General features: G+C 37.3%; 1 protein-coding gene across 7 annotated transcripts in view; it reads right to left on the bottom strand.

Moving 5' to 3' along the window:
* Positions 1-18,255, bottom strand: part of ATE1 (arginyltransferase 1) — an 86,797-nt gene that overhangs the window by 57,255 nt on the left and 11,287 nt on the right. For 3 of the 7 annotated variants that reach the window (XM_037399183.1, XM_037399179.1, XM_037399181.1), the window contains exons 7-8: positions 17,915-18,043; positions 4,990-5,022 (exon numbers count right to left, since the gene is read on the bottom strand). In XM_037399183.1, coding sequence (XP_037255080.1) covers positions 4,990-5,022; positions 17,915-18,043 — 162 coding nt within the window. Of the gene's footprint in view, positions 1-4,989; positions 5,023-16,734; positions 16,864-17,914; positions 18,044-18,255 lie in introns of all 7 variants that reach the window. The other 4 variants (XM_037399180.1, XM_037399185.1, XM_037399182.1 and 1 more) reach the window with 2 other exon arrangements.

The following is an 18,255-nucleotide window of genomic DNA, read 5'->3' as shown; positions in this document are numbered from 1 at the left end:
AAGTACGAGATTTTCTCTAAGGATTTCTCAGCCCAGGTTAAGTTCTCTTCTCAGCCATCAGGGTGCAGGCAGTGACAGAAAAAAAAGAAACATCTCCTCCAAGCCAAGGGGAAATGTGGTTGGTAATACAACACAGACTTGCCTAAATAAGTTTCGGTTAAAACAGACTTTTTTTCCTTGTCAAAAACTCATCATACAGAATTTAATGAATGCTAAAAAAAGATAGTCTAAGCCAACATGGAAAAGATTTTCACTCAAAGGAAAGTATTCTGAATTTAAATGAATGCCACGTCTCTGTGTGACCCCAACCCTCCAAACCACAAAGCATGGCTTCGGTCACCAGACCACTGCAACCTGAAGTATTAGCATCAGTTAAGAACTGCTAGTAAAGTATAAACTACAGTTATTTCACTAATGCAATTACAACGAAATGTCACGAACATAAAAGAGGCTATGTTCTGTAACAAACGTAATAAGCACAGCACTGATTTCAGACAAAATGTTCAGGGATCTCCATTACATTAAGCAAATAACATTTTTTAAAAAGAGTAACATTTTTCTCCTTCAGAAGTTTTCATACAATGTAATCCTTTGTAATGCTTTAAGTATTATGTTTTCTCCAATTTCTCAATGAATACTTGGCGGCTTTAACTTGATTTCTCATTCAGCATCCAGGCAATTTGACATGAAACAGGTCTAGAGTATGAAACCTTTTCCCGAAGCAGGTTATACATTTCACACTCCTGACATATCCACCTGGGACCATGTCTGTCAAAGGTGATGTCAAATACACCAGTGACATCAGGTGGGCAAGCCCCACCAGAAAGGGCTTACCTTATCTACCCAAAATTGTACTTTAGCCCTGGAAACAACCCAATTTATTTAAAATTAACAACTTATACTCAAACTTCAATATAATGAGTTATTGTAATCTGATATTGAAACACTCAAAAAAATAAGAACTAAACCCAGGACAAAAATTAAAACAAATATTCTCTCCAATGTTTAACTACAGTGCAGAGAAAAATACAATAGATTCCATCACATGTTAATTCTACCTCTCTTCATATTCTGCTAATTAATGATTCAATTAACACATCTGATTGCTCGTATTTTATAATGCATTATTAAAATCTAAATATTTAATAGCAACTGGTATTACATATTGCCCCAATTAGTACACCTCAACGTAATAGCTCTTATAATTGAACTTCAGTGATGATGAAAGTGCTCAATTTTCTTCCAAGCACATTGGTCTTTCTCTTGACTTTTAAGAGATGTTTTACTACTTTAGTAGTAGTAGTAGTATTGTGGAAATTGCACTTGTTAACCCACATGCCAGACCAGTGTGCAACTGCAGAAGGCACTGCATACTCATCAAACACGGATCCTGACCATACTAACTGCATGATTATTTTTCTCTGGAATTTCCTATTTTGAATTTTTCCATGTGCTGTGGATGGAGGGAGGAGAAAGATGTGAAATCCATGCTACCCCTTACACAAAGAAAAAAAAAACAAAACGGGGGGGGGGGGGGGGGCGGGGGAAGCCAGGAAATCCTTGACTCCCTTGACTTCTACACTCCAGTGGAAATTATTTGCCGAATAAGTGAAGTGATTAATTCCAGCAGTTCCTTTCCCAAAGGTGCGCACACACACACTCCCCCGACCATATGGTAGATTTCTATCTCTTGGTTAGCAACATATTTCCTTTTCAGTACTACGTCCTCCTTTCATTAGAGATTAGAGAAGATGCTGTGAAAGCAGCCTGCAAATAGAGGCTCTGTCAGCAGCGAGGTAGCACCGCATGTTTTCAGTCAAAAAGCCAGCAATGCACCCTCGCCCTGCAAAAGGCCGACAGCAGGTGGGCTGCGAGGCAGAGCACTGCCAGGGGACGGGACGGGGACGGCCAGCGACTCTCCTTGCTGCTCAGCACCGGTGAGGCTGCAGCAGCAGCACTGGGACCAGTGCTGGGCTCCCCAGTACAAGAAGAATACCAACTTACTGGGGCAAAGCCATAAGGGCCAGAAAGATGATTAAGAGGCTCGAGCATCTGCTGTATAACATGAGCCTGAGAAAGCTGGGACTCTTCAGCCTCAAGAACAGATGACATAGGGAGCTTTTATCAACATGTAGGAATACCCGATGGGAGGGAATGAAGATAAGGGAGCCATATTCTTCTCAGTAGTTACCACTGACATGACAAGAGGCAACGTGTACAAATTAAAACACACGAAATTCAATCTGAACAGAAGGAAACTGATTTTAACTGAGAAGGTGGTCAAACAACGGCACAGGCTGGCCAGAGAGCCTGTGGAGTCTCCATCCTTGGAGGTATTCAAAACCCATCAGCCTGGACAACCTGCTCAAGCCGGGGGGTTAGACCAGGTGATCTCAGGAGGTCCTTTACAAACTGCACAATTCTGTGATTCCGTATCAAAATAGAACAAACCAACTCGCTGCATCAAAGTGTAAAGACAGAATCTACAGAGATAACTTTGGTACCTTATTAGAAAAGTAGAGTATTCGAGCTATACTGTCAACTATTTAATCAGGACAGTGATAGCAAGCTTAAAATGCTAAAAAGATTAGTGAAGCTTGAAGGTACAAGGGACTTCAGTAGCGAGAGGCTCTGACTATCCCCATGTAAACACCATGGTGATGTCAACACCACTATAAGAAAAAAACAAGCAACGTCCCAAGTTCTCTAAATCAAATGAGTTTTGATTTAGTCCTTAGCAGCTCATCGAATGTGACTGAAATACAACATTCTACAGGAGGTGATCCTGGGAATTACAGACCTGTAATGGTAACATTTGTCTCCTAATGTCTGTAATGGTAACATTAGATCTCCTAAAAATTAACATGTAACAAATAATGCAGAGCAGAAGATGATGTGCTTTTCAAAGAGCAGAGAGCTAGATTCGCAAACGTCTCTCAATTCTTTAGAATTCAAAAGCATCTCGATATGGATAATAGGAAACAAATGGCAAGCAGCATATTTTCAGTTGTGCTGGGTCTATTATGTCTATACCAGCAGGTGAATCACTGAAAAACAAACAATGTTGCAGCAAACTAAGCTGATGATTTGAGAGTATTCAGGGTGATTAACCAAGAGCTGAGTGCAAACAACTCCAGAAAGATCCCGTAATACTAAGTGATTAAAAAGGCAGAGGAAATATCAAATGTTCGTAAATCCATGGGACATAAATGCATGGAGGAGAAAATTAATATATACAGATCCAAAACTATAGGTATAAATTAACAATTCTCTCAAAAACATGCTTTTGAGAGCAGTTTTATAAAATCATCAAATTAATGCTTAGCATCAGTCAAGATGGAAACAGACTAAAGAGCAATTAGAGAAAGATTTGAAAACAAACAAAACAAAATCATCATCTGACTGCAAAATGCCGTGGGTTTTTGCATCTCATCTGGGTGCTGAGGCTTGTTCCAACTGTACAACGTGGAACAACCTGGGAAGTACAAACGTAGAGGTGACTTTCAGGGATAGCGATAGAATCACAGGCACAGAACACCGCCCTAACTCATTGAGCACCAAAAACTAGGAGCCCCCCTGAGCAGTCCGGGTATCCCCTGTGCCCTCCTTCCATAAACACTCTCCCCTTGGCAACAACAGGGTACCAGGCTACGCTGGGGTTTGGGTATGTGGCTGTATCTTGCGTGCCCTTCTCCTCTACTGAACCCTTCTAACCATACCTCTCCAAACACGGCGGGATTTCCATATGTGAAGTGGTAAAATGGCAAAGGTTTAAATGTAGCTTCTAAGATGAAAGGATGAATAAAAAAACAAAACAACCCAAGTGGTTCTTTCTACATTATCCTGTTTACTGCTAGAAAATTGCCTAGTTTTCTGCTACTATACACTGTATCTCTTTTTTTTAAAAACTATTCATTTTTTGTGCCAGAGCCCATAGCCAAAACAGAAACCAAACAGAATAACAAAATGAGGAAATAAAGACAGGAAGAGTTCGGGTGTTCACACTATTTGCAGCTAATAAAAACATTAAAAATTCAAAAAATTACAAACTGAAATCATGTAAATTTTAAATTTTATTTTAGATTATTTTTATTCAAAAGAGTAAACAGACTACACACTACTAGATTTGCTTGTGGCAACTGTTTTGGAATAAAGAATTTCAAGAATCCCTTGGCCTCTGATATACAACCCCTTTTATTTAACTTCATCTAATTGAAGACATCTGTAGTGGTGCCACACAAAATTCAATTCAAGTTTCGAAATGTCAATAAAAAGTGTCTGTAAGAAACAATACTGGTATAAACCTGGCAGGGAAGTGTGCATCAACATCTACATAGCCATACAAAATTAAGAATATAATGGCAGTCTGCTGCCTGAGTTGACGAGGTGATAAAAGCCCTTTTCCTATAAAGTCTAATGAGCTCTATTACTCTTCAGCTTTCAGGAATGTAAAGGCCAGTGGACTCAACAGAGAAAAGCAACAAACTCCCCACACATGGATTCATTCAAACTGCGACATATCAAATTACCAGCGTAATTACTATAACCTGACAATTTCATTACAGTCACGCAGTGCTTAACTCTTTAAGAGTAACAAGAAAGATGGTGCAAAAATCCACAGCATTTTGCTTACTTGAAATGAAGCAACCGCATCGCTCCAAAATAACTCAGGTTGTAGTCAAGTACAAGCTTAGCAAGGTGTCTAGTAATGCATTATTTTATTTCATAGAAACAAATCAAGAACAGAAGAGAGACAGCACTTTCTGCTACTGTCTCTTAATGCAGTGATATAAAATTCAGTGGTAGCACGTTATCCAGCAAAAGGAATCCGCAGACTCCTTTGCAAACACAGTGCCATACGCCTTACCAGTCAGTGTTGATACCAATACTGCGACACCCACCTATACCATAAAGGTTTGCTGTCTGTACAGGCAGTGGAAAGGAAAGAATACATTCATTTCAAAACTTGCACCTAGAACGAATACATACCTCCAGAGGTGAATCACAGAGGAATCGTGTGAACTGCACCGAGGCAGATTAATCAGAAACACGTGCCCAAGACGACAGTTCAAATATGCAAAGCAGAAAAAGAAAAATATTAGCAGTATATCAGGATACATTCACAGTCAAATACACTCTTTCAAAACCATCTATCTGAAAAACACCATCAGATTTAAGAGTTAAAATAAAATATCCATAAACAAACTCCCATGTTCTATTTCATTTAGAAGAACAAATAGGTATAACAATAAACTATCCAAAGTACTTCCTTTCTCTAAAATAGAAGAAGGTTTTTTAAAACGTGATGTGAGAGAATTACCACCTTGTAATACAGGTTTGTTTCTGGTGTCCTTGATTCTTAATTACACATTACCCTTCCCCATGACTGCCTGCGACAGGGAGTCTTTTCCCACCGTTCCACTGGGACCCACCCCACCACCAAAGCAAGGAGGGGTTAGGGCCCCCAGATCTCTTAATATAAATTGGTTAAGTTATATAGTTTCAAAACTATAAGCAAGCCCATTTTAAGTCTAAAGAGGAGGAAGAAAGAAAAAATAAAAAAATCAGCTTCCTGAAAGTGCAAGTAATTTCAAACCTAGATTCTTTACCCGATACAAAATGATGTGCTGCAGGTAATCAACCAAAAAGGAAAGGTTTTAATGATCTGGAGCTTGTTCAAGATTCTAAGACTAATAATATATAATAGTTATTTATTTGCCATCATTTACTTATTTAATAAAAATACTTCCTTACTGGTGGATCCCACATTAAACATGTTACAAAGTTCTGGTATGTATTTAACCCCAAAACATCCCTTTGTTAAAAACCTAGTATGTGTTACACCATTTAATTCCCCCTCTTGTAATAATTGGATGATGTATTAAGTCAGCAGCTTGCAAACTGCCAAGCAATAGTAAATAGGAACTTTTAGTTAAAAGTTTGATAAAAAGAATATATATACCTACAAAAACCTGATTGTTGTAAAGGCTTCATCGTCAAGAATTATAAGAATTTCTGAGATTAATTAAAGAAGATTATTCTATATACAAAAAATGGGGTGATCACTTGTCAGTCATCCCAGGAAAGGGCAGGAAAGGAAGTAAGGTAACAGTAAAAAGTGCCAATATTGTAAGTTGTTGACTTAGGAGGGAGTTCCATATACAGCCTAAGTAATTAAAGCTTTCTCCTTTCTTCAGAAGGTGCTATAAAGCAGATTTTAGAAATAAAACCACAGCCTCTGGTAGATGTATATATTGACCTGTGAAGATCAACCGCACCATTCTTAATGGAGCTCAAAGTGAACCTACTCTAACACCGTGTCTCTAAGAAAGTGCATCTGCTGATGCTAAAAGAATCAAGGCTTGGCAGGAGTCCCATTTCAGGCTGTTCCCCCCCCAGACACAGAGCAGTGGCTGATCGAGGGAGCAATGATAAACCTCTGTGCACAGGCTTTAGGGAAGAAACTGAATTTCTTTTCTACGAGATGCTGGTGAAGGCAGGAGATTGTGCATTCCCTACAATTAACCACTTCAAATCTAGTCACTAACACTCTAAATTACTCAGAATTTGGAAAAACAAATGACTGCAATATCTTAATTAAATCCTAGGATATTTTTTTTTATATGGAGGATAGGGAGAGAGAACAAGATTTTTTAAAGAAACAGAAAACCAAAACAGATACTATCTAAAGAGGGGAAAAAAAAAAAAAAGTAATACAAAATTTGAATTATTGAGTTATATCTCCATAAAAGAAGAACAGTTACAAATTCCTACACTGCGAGTGCATCAGTCCTCACAGCCAGTGATTTTAGAACGTGCAGGTTTCAGAAAAAAAAAAAAAAACAACCATGTGTTATTAATTTTCTTGTCAGAAGACCCCCAATAGTTCTTAATCTGTAACTTTAGCTTTATAGCGCAAGTTAAACCCTATGGGTGAGAAAACTGAGCCAACACCACTTTTCAAATAATTTTACCAATTCTCCAGGCCCTGCTGTACAATCCCTTGGCTTTGAGGGCAAGGGGGAAATTTTTCAGTGTACCTCCGCATAACTTCTGCCTGCTAGGGAGGATATACTGTTACAACTACCTATCCAGCTGGCTAGAAAATAATTCTTACGTGCACTTGAACTTGTATCACAATGTTACAGGGAAAACAACATTGCAAGTCTGGTTACATACTGTTTCACCTGTTGATACTTGCTAAATTTCTTAGCTTAGACTTCTTAATCAGCTCCTAGAAAAATTCAGAAGACTGTGAATCTTCTCTAGAGGTCACTTAAGAAACAATTACCCCAAAGTCCAAACATTTTCTGTTGCGGGTCTCTTGTTTCGGGTTTCTTTTTGGGGGTTTTTTGTTTGTGTTTTTTTTAAGAAAGAATTTAGTTGACACAGAGAGCTGGAGAATTTTATAAATATTTCAGATCCACTGACCCCTGCTGTTATTTTCTCAATCCTTATTCTCCCCTCCCACTCCCAAAATCCACACCACTTTCATCATAACCCAGGAATACACCTAGACTATACATTTATTTAAACTGTAGGAAAAAGCAAGATTCAATTTCTAAATTAATGAACTCATTATTACTGCAATATTACTATGAACACAATTCAAAAATTATTCAATAAACCATGATAGAAATACAGTCAAAAGCTGGTGCTGCATGTAAAATAACTCAATCTGTCACACAAGCACAATTAAAATTCCTTTCACAAAGTCATGCTTTTCTAATTTTAATTTCAGACTGAATTACATAAACTTTAGTCTTTTAAAAATTATGTAATATATATGAAATACAGAACATTCTTTCTTTGGTGCAAACTAATTACAACTGCCAGAAAGAGCCAACAGAACCACAGGAAATAAGTTTAAACGTAATTAACAAAACTGAGAGAGGAAGACATTACTGAGATTTAAATCAAAGGGGGGCAGGGGAAAGGCAGAAAAATAAAGGGAAGGTTTGGTTCAACCCAAAGCTACGTGCTTGAGTTTACAAGTGGGGGAAGACACTCACATGCTCTGGATGCTAAACCAGAATGGGTTTCACCCAGTGACTCAGAAAGCAAGGGCTACTGACATCACGCAGGGACGTCACACAATGACGTCATAGCCTTCTCCGGAAAAAAAACAGCTCTGAGCTGTCACCATTGGTGATGGTAAAATCCAAGATGTTCAGTGCAAAGACATCACGGAAAGGCATTCATTTGTAACTTTCCCTTTGACAGTGTTAGAGTTTGCTCATATTTGCCATTCCCCATCAAAGAAAACTGAACATTTGCCCTTTTCATTTAAGAAAGGACAGGGTAGGGAACGGATATGGGATTGGGGTTTGGTTTGGTTTTTAAATCAAATCTGTGAATGGGATTAAAATAAACCTGTGGTGTTGGTTGTTTTGGTTTTGGAGCTAGACTGATAATAAAATAAAAAATAGTGTTACGAGTTTCCATACAGCCATACAACCTACAGTTCCAGTGTATCACCTTCATGCGTACCAAGCAAGTTCATCCTCCCTTCCCTCCCGTTTCCAAGGCCAACACAATGAATAATTTGTGGCCAAACAAACCTTAGTGCACTCACTAAAGAAACGAGCCACAAAAAGACCACAATCTTTCTGGAGGGTTCCTGGCATCTTCCCTATATATTCACTTCATAAAGAGTTATTCCTCCTCAAGCAGTGCAATCTTTTAGGTTATTAAGTACGCAGGGAAACAAAGAGCTAGAATCAGGTTTTTCTTCTCTAGAAGCTCCTTTCCAGGTCAAACTTTTCCTTTTTTATCCAGCTCCTCTTGGCTTCATGTAAACCCTGCACAGGTGTGTAGGACACCCTGCCACCACCAAAGGAAGGAGCGATGTCCCCCTTTCACACTCTGTTATTTTCAAGATGTTGGCACTTCTTACAGGTTCTGAATAAATAGGATTTTGCTCTCAAACATTAACTTACTCATCAACAATAACTGTTTCTAAGGCAGTTTATTGTTGGAACTTGGTCTGTAGTCATCAGCACACTTTGTTTTGGCTAGAGAAGATTATTTCAATTAAAATATGGGAGCCCAATGCACAAAAATCCTAACGCGGTTCCTGGGACAGACTGGAATCAATATTAGCCATAAAACTGTGGAGTGAAAAAAAGTAAAAAATAAACAATAAAAAAAATTTCTAACTTTCAGTAAGTCTAGAAGAAGCTTTTAAATGACACACACACTCCAAAAAAACAAAAAAAAACCCCACACACAATAAAAAAAAATATCTAGGAAAACAGAAAGCAGGAAAATGAACAAAATTCTGTTCCTTGCTGTATAAATCAGTAAAATGGGAAAAAATGTATCATGTTGACAAGGAAAGACTGTGCCAAGCTATCCTGCTGCCCTTGAAGTGGACAATATACTGGAGCTAAGTTAGCAGAGGGATCAAAGACTTATTCCAGGGCTCTATTTGGCATTTTCAAAGCGACTTACAAAAATATCAGAATGCTAACAAAACAGCTTCAGAGATATCCACAGACCTAAAGGTGAAGAGCAAGAGCCTCCAAAACGTAGTACATAAGGAGAGAGGGGATTTAGAATTCAAATGCATGTTTGATGTAGTTTTCAGTACAAAAATCAGACTGATGAAATAGAAATAATCACTGATGGGACAACACGTACATTTCTGAATTACAGTTTCAATTCTTTTATGGAGTGACAAGCGTCACTGTGGCTTTGCTTGCCCAGAAGAAACTTACTGTCAAAATAATGGAGATTTGCCAGTCTCACAGTGAAGATTTTTTGATATTATATGGATTTACATAGAGAAATCAGTCAAAAATCAGGAAGGACAATGTAAACAGCGATGCAACAATCAGAACTGAAACAATATGGCTGCGGACAACTTAATTATCTGGACGCCTAAACTCTTTTGCTCTTCTAGGCATTCCAAGAAAAAAAATGCATGAATCCACAGCGCTACAGTCACGAGGGCCGCACAGGTAAGTGGAGGGAATCAGGCTGACACAGATACTCACTCTGAGTCTTTAAACCAATGTTATCATGGACCTGACACACCAGCTCGAGAGCCTATCACCAGATCAGCGCTGCCATCCACTGACATGATAAAAGGCCTAATTCAAGATGATTATAAAAATGTATGGCTGCCAAGGTAACCTACAGAAAGTTAAAAATAACCACAAAGGCTATTGATTTTTCAAGTGTTCTCTCACTAGAAAAATTAAAAAAAAAAAAAAAATCCAGAGGAAACTAGGTTAGTGAGACCTAAAAGTTTGCAAATGCCTGCTGTTAACCAGCTTTTGAATTGATTGGAACGTGCTCCTTGGCATTCCCCAGGCTACTCACACAGTTTTCTGTATTAGTTCAAGTAGATTTCTGGAAGGCAATTAAAAAAAAAATGGGAAAAAAAACACCAAAACACTGTAAATATTTCAGTAATTTTTTGCACCTTTTCGAACAGTTTATCTTTTGTGTGTTGTGAAATTCTTTTCTTCCAAGACAAATATTTAGTTAAGCACAAAGCAAAGAGAGTGTCCAGCTAGCTTTGCAGAGGGAACGGAGACACACATTATTTTTCTACAAGTTTGTAATTATAAAACACTCAGGAGAAGTTAAATAGAACGTTTGCTTCACAAGCTCTAAACAGCAATAAACTGTTCACTCTTGCTCTTTCTGAAAACTACTGTACAATTTTTATGATCTTTTATGGAAATGGTTTCTAACCTGCGTAGCTGCCACATAGTTTGTTTCAGTTATATTCAGCCATGTTTCCTAAAGACAAAAACTACTGTAAAAAGACTTTAAGCCTAAAAATCACATTAATGGACTGGGTGTATTGTATCAGTGTTTGAAACCACCCAGATCAACCATTAAGTTCACTAGAGAAGAGGCAGGAAGAAAAAAAATGCTTAACTTCAATTTTTCTCATGACAATATGTTATATGGAAAACTCAGTTTGGAATGATAAGTACCAAGATTTTTTTTTAGCACAAGAACCGAATACAGCTAAAGAACTAAACTAGCTGCAAGCTTTTATACAGATATATATGCGTGTGCCTATAAAATTTGCTGACAGCTTCCACAATTGACTTTAGGAAGCATTTTAAAAAAGACAACATTAGGTCCGAAATGAAATGCCTCTGATGAGATGATACTTCATTAAGAAGAACTGCTAGAGGTCTCACCTACTTCATCCAAATTAGCTATTGAGTACATCACTGTGATCAAAAAATTTCCTTCTTGGGATGAAAGGGCCAAGAAGAAATGTCTTCACTGTATTAATTTCATTTAAAAACTTTGCCTTCAGAGCTACACAGTTCTACATCTGTATCTACCATTTAAAAAACAAGAAACACATTCTGACACTTCATCTAAAACACAAAAGACATGCAGGTGGCAAAGCTTTCCAAAACATTTACATACACAATTCCACATACTTTGTTAATCATCCTGAAGGCTGGGGTAGAGCTGGATCACAGCATCTTCCAGGCCATTTGTACTCTGCACAGCCTCCCTGCTCTCCTTACACAGAACACACAGGTATTTTTGCTGTTGAGCAAGAGTTAAAACAGCTGCAGATATGGATTGCTCTTAGCAAAGCAGACGACAAGCCAGATCTATTACTAAGCTTCTTTAAATCCAGTGTTGCCACCTGAAGAGCCAGCTTATGCCCTCAGACCTAGTTATGTTTCTATCTTGTTTCCACATTTTTGTACCGTAGTTCTACAAAGCCAGAGCATCAAATACTACCTGGTTACTCTCACAGTCTTGTCTGTTCCTTGAGGTAAAAGCAGAGTAACAGACAGCAGTACGTCTGTCGAGAGCTGCCTCCAGTAGCATTGAATCAAGTGCTGGTGCTTGACAATCGTCAGAGTATATCTGCCTCTTGGGATTATATAAAACACATTAAAAGTTCACTCTCCTGTCGTATTCTCAGATCATCCTTCTATACATTAATCTACACATTTTCTCCCAGAAATACAACCAAATGCTATTAAAAGTTACTAAAAAAGAAAAGGTTCCAAACCCATATTTATCCATTTCTTTGTGCATGAATTATTACAACAAAGCTATTACATTTCTTACAAGAAATGAAAAAAAAAAAAAAAAAATAAGGTGGACAAAACTCCATTCCTACAGCTTATTTGCATACTTACAGTACTCTTGACCTGCTGATCAGCTCTATAATTTGTGCTCCAACTGATCTTTCACCAAAAATACAGGGAAACAACACCCACTCCATGAAAGGATGCTCAGCCTACTACCCCCTCACTGTTCATTAGAGAAGTCTTCCCTTTTTCAGTTTTTCTAAGCTTTCATTACTTCAATTTTTCTCATTTTATCTTGACTCATTTCACAAAATAAATATAACCACCACCCAAGCAGGAAAAAAAAAAAAAAAATGAAACATGTAACTTGTGGACATGTTAAATAAATTTTTGCAATGGGTTACATTTGTGGATTTTTGTATGTTACAGAAACAGATCGTCATACTAAACATTATTATAGTCTTCCACTACTTTAGCAAAAAAACAAACCCTAAAAAAGCTCATGAAAAACAGCTCTATTATATTGGGAACAGTATATGACAACTACCACCATGGACCCAAGATAAAGGTCCATATACTGTACTTTCATACGGTATAGAAACGCATAGAATGTCACAAACACTAGAACAGGTTCTTTCCTCATATATTTTCACAGCTTCCAAAAATGAGCAGTTCAGGGACTTGGCCAATTCAAGAGTAGCCTTGGATAAACTTCTCCAACAAGCAGCAATACACCTATTTTCCAAGACTGTATCTTACCTCATTCAGAAGCTATTTACACTTTACTGCTTAATCACCTGTTGAGGTTCCCCCTAAGTCTTCTGATTTTTTTCCAACAAGTCTTTTTAAGATAAGAGTACCTATATTCCTAAAACAGTGGATGACTAGGCATTTACAGAGCAGCTTAATAATGTTTTGTGTTCCCACAGAGAAAAACAGAAATATCAGTTCTTCTACAGCACTATTTAAGAGCAAGTATTAGGAAGCAACCTTAAAACAGAAAATAGTTTGCTATGTTTTTCCTCAGGACACCAATTCAATTCAATAAAAACATGCTGACATAAATATTCTCAGAGGTCAACAACTTGCATAACATCAGTACTTGACTGCACTCCAAAGCACTGAGACAACCAGGTTAGTGTTGAAGCTGAAATCCTGTAGCAATTGACCAAAGGTTTTTGAGAGAGCTGAGAAGGTTTCCAGGGGAAGTTCAATTTATACCAGAAAAACTAAGAGAAAAGGGGATAATCAATAGTTTAAAAGACTATGCAGAAAATACTTCTAGCTTTTATGTCAAGATAAACACAGATTTGAAAAATTTCACTTGCAAACTAAACTGGTTTTAATTCCAGGAGCAGAGAGATACTCAAAACTGTTCCTAGAACATTAACTTATTTGGCAGATAACAAACCTACTCCTGCCTTACCAAATCTTCTACTCACCAACGAGAGCAGTACTGAAGATTGTCATGATGCTTCCATAGAAAAGGCAAGTTTCATCACCACAGGGTTAATACCAACCCTGGGACTTGAAAAAAGTTTATTCCACTATGGAATTTCTACCTTGCTTTTTATTAGAACAAACAGAAGTCACTGCCTTAACCAGGAATCAGTACTGCATCACCAAAACGCATTGCAGGACTCTTCCCCAGCAAAACCTTAAAGTAAATTCTTTTTAATGAACACACACTATTATTAGGGCTACTTCAGTCTCCATCAGAGATGCAAAAGGAGAAGAGGAGAAAGTAAGGAGGAAAAGGCAAAATTCAAAAAGACTCACCATCCTGAAAGGCACTAAAACACCCCTTATCACTGGTCTCAAAGTGGCACTAACCAAGACAGCGCCCAAAAGTTCAAAGTAATCTCTGGTGTCCAGCATTCAATGGATTCCCTGTCCTGGAAATCATTTATTCCCCCTCCTCACACAAAATGACAATGAAGAGATGTGTATATATTACATAGGTGCAAAAGGAGGACCTTCTTTCACACTCATTGAGCAATAATTGGCTTCATGGTTCACACACCTTTTGTTAATATTGTGAACTGTTTTATAGCTTTCCACATTAGTGTTATTTTCAAATAATCACCAGAATTCTCAATCTATTCCTAAGATTGCCTTTTCATGTAATAAGGCTAATATTAAACTAGTCTAGCAGCTAATATAGGCAGACAATATATTGTAATGCCAACAATGTAAGAATATATTCCAAAACCAAGTTGTTAATATGTCCCATAACAATTTTTGTTAGATTCTGAACTTGAATACAGGCAGGTTTCTGAATATGAAGTGTTTGGCCAAATATAAAATTAAATACTTTTCCTAAACTAGAAACTTTCCAAACACAAAAGTGTGCAGGACTACCCCTGAAAAGGAGTCATCCACCATACACAGATTAGTTTGCACAGATTAAAAGCTAAATTTAATTTTCAGATGCAAAAAAAATCCTGGATGTTTGCCAGTTTAAAGCCCAAAGCAGACTTGTTACTACCCTGATAAAAAGCCCTGTGTATGGGACAGAATTTCATTCTACCTGTACATAAAAAAAAAAACTGCTTGGCTCCATAGAGTCTGTATGATATATTAAAAAATCTGAGAAAGAGGAAGAAGAAAAAATTTGAGGTCTTTCAAATAGCATTTTCCACCCTGCCCCTCAATAATTTGGATCAGTTTTACCTTACTTGGTACCTTCTTTTCTGAAAAGTGACCCAGATAAATATCTTCCCATACAGGTTCAGTATTAAAAAAAAAAAAAAAAAGTGGTTTCTAAATACACAAATTACATTTTATGTAAAGTATTCCTCAGTTTACTTCCTGCAGGGATCAAATACAAAATGATTTTGCTTGAAATGACAGAGCTTTAGTGCCTAATAACTGTGAATAGAAAGACCTCCATAGCCAGACAGCCACACGGACACATGACACAATTTACAGTGCTAAAGGACATAAATTAAAACCCATCAGCATCAGACTGAGTTTTTACATTTACTAGATGCTTCAGAGGTCTTATGTCTGCCCTAGAATATTATATTAAGCCTCCACAAACATGATGCCAGAGAGAAGATAAAGGCAAAGCAGGGAAAAACCTATGGCAAGTACCAAGGAAAACGAGGAGAATAAAAATCCATCAAACTAATAGCAGTAAACAGACACCCACCTCCCTCCTATTCAACAGCAATTCCCATGATGGACTTTACACATTAAGGTGGTGGAAACCTGAACTGTCCTTAATGTCACTTTATAAGCTTTGCTCCCCTAGACTAAAAAAGTTCCACAGGTGATTAAACCCAAGCTTACACCAAGCCATGCACTCTGACCCAAACAGATGTGATGAACTGAGGGCTAACTGCTGTTCAGAACTGAACTGCAAGCAGCCATCATGGGTTTGCCCTTGATTCTTCATGTATTATTAAAAAAAAAAAAACAAACCACAAAAAACAGCATAATTCTAAACAAAGAATAAGTAAGTATATGAAGTTCTTATCACCCCCTCCGCGGCAACAAGATTTTCAGAGCAAAATCATGATGGCATGTATACTATATCTAAGCATTAGGGCTGAAATACATCCTCATAGCAGACCAATAATCAGACCAGGTAATACCTGGTACGAATCTAGTAAATAGCTCAATCCTTCCTGGCACACTTCTGATTTTTACATTATTATAATTAACCCAATTTATGTCAGTAATTATAATAAGGGCAGAGACTACTACTTATTGTTATGAGTCCTATTATTTTACAAAACAAAGTGAAACAATTTTTATGGCTTTCCACAGTAGCATTATGGACATCTCACAAAAAAGCTCTCCTTACACTCTTTTGAACTAAAGCCAAAAATGATTACATGGTTTTATTATGATACCTGGAAAATAGCCACAGCTTGCTAGGTATTACTTCTGCAAGTATTGCTCTCAAGAACAGAAAAGCCTGACTAGATAGCTGATCAGTATTGAAGCCATACTTTTGCAGTAAGTAGAAACGACAGATCTAAGGTAGCAAGTTTATTAAATCTGCTAATGAAAATGTTGTGCCACCTACCAGAGAAATGGAGAATTGCTGCTTGTTTAGAACCCCATGAGTGCTTTTTTTTATTATTATTTATTAGATTAGGATTAGCATCCTGTAAACATCATTTTAAAAAGCAGGCTTTATTCACAGGCAATGTATTCTCATTCAATCTCAGACAATCAGCTAGCAGGAATATTCTGCACTATTTCTACTGCAAAGGTAAGTTCTAGTTGAGAGGTAGCAAAGGCATGTGAATAAACCTGAAATTTTAAAACCTTCACCTATTAAATTAAGCAAGACCAAAAAAATTAAGGACAAATGTGGAAAAGGCACCGAACAGCTATAAAGTAGAAGATGCTTTTGCCATCAAAAAAACAATTCCATACCATTATCTCATTTCCAGTGGAAATCTCAGTCCCAGATCCATTTACAAATCATGTACAAACAGCAGCTCTACTTAAGTCATTATTAACATTAGGTTTTTTAGTTATGATGATGCATAATCCCTCCCTCTTCAGCTCAGTTACCCCTTGGCCAAAGCCTGCAACAGAAGCTTCCTAAAAAACCTAATGCTTTCCCTCCCCAATGAAGATTTCAATATTTTAATATTTGGTATCACTCTCAGAGACACCATGTCTCATAATTTAACTGCACATTAAAAAACAAAGTTTCCATAAAGGTGCATGCAGTGAACTGTACCTCATTTTCGCCACAGTCAGAAGGTGTATCCTTGTGTATAGCCATCTGATACTTGGCAAATAAAGTGGCTGACTGGTTGAAGGATGATTTGAACTGGGGATCCTCAAAGGAGACAGGTACTAACCTCACCTTCAGAGCAAGGAAAATACAAGCATACTGTTTTGAGTGCATATGATCAGGTAATATGCTTCTGAAGGTAAGGCTAGTGAAAGATCTCCTCCTATCCACTTCAAAGCCTCTGAAGTCAGTTTTCTACTTTAAGCACAGTAATTAAAAAAAAAAACCAAAACCTACAGGGGAAAGTCTGACAACTAACACTAGCTCAAACTGACTGCTGATACTTTCATTAAAGAATAAAAATTGTATAACACTAGAAGACTCCAAAGCAGCAGTTTATTCAACCCATCTTTTTGGCCAAGTATCTAACAAATTAACCACAAATTTTATTTTCATTGTACAGTCTCAAGGACTTTTAAAATATATTATTGTTAATGGCACATGACTCATTGCCCTGGTTTAGCAATTACATATTCTTGCTACATATACTATTTCTCCAAACTCCTGATTTTTTCTTTCTTTATAGTACTAGAGAAGTAATATGTCTGACAGTTAACTACCATATTCTGCCTGGTCATTACAAGAAGAAGTAACGATATGTAATTTAGATGGAGTGCACAGATTACATTTTAAAGAGCTTACATTGAAAGGGAAGAGATTTATACAACTTCTGTGAACCTTAAATGAACAGTTTGTACGTCTGATAAATTTTTACTCACATGTTGGCCCTGATCATGCTTAGTTTGTCCTTATGTAAGCATTCAAACCAAAGCAAATGAGTTAGTTAACAGGCTAAGTGTCCAGCTGGTTTTAGTTCCTCTAAGATTTGTATTTATAAGGCCCACCACAACTATCTCCAAAAGGCTCCATCTCTTACCCAACAGCACCTCCATGCAACTTCCTTAACTTTGCTGTGTGCAATTAAGACCAAATATTTGTGGCACTCACGAAGACACATCAAAAGAGTTTGCACTTTCAGGACGTTGATTTTATTTGATACGGTATTTTACATGCTCCTGAATATGTAACGGATATAAAATCCACACTTGTTTCTTCTAGAAACAAGATACATGAAATAAGAGGGGAAGCTGAGCTTTCCATAAAATTAATTCGGCCTTCTGACCTGATTTACAGTTGGTTTATCAGGTGGGTCCTTGTGAATAACCATCTGGTAACGTTTATAGACCTGGTAAGACTCCTGAAATGTGGCTTTGAACTGTGAACTCGGTGGAGATGATCTCACCACCCTCACCTTCAGAAGAAGTTAAACACATTTATTATCACAATATCATGCAGTAACTATATATTTATACATATACAAACCTCACAACAGAGAGAAATTTTGACTTCCTGCATAAGGGTGCTAACAATTTAATTAGTATTAGCCAACAGCCTTCAAAGTCTTCAGCTCAATTTAGGCTATTGAATGTTTTTATATTTACACTGAATAACATAAAGTTTTCA

This window comes from Falco rusticolus, chromosome 9 (assembly GCF_015220075.1).
Source record: "Falco rusticolus isolate bFalRus1 chromosome 9, bFalRus1.pri, whole genome shotgun sequence".
NCBI lineage: Eukaryota > Metazoa > Chordata > Aves > Falconiformes > Falconidae > Falco > Falco rusticolus.
Note: the sequence above shows the minus strand (reverse complement) of the source record. Positions and strands in the feature narration are given on the sequence as shown.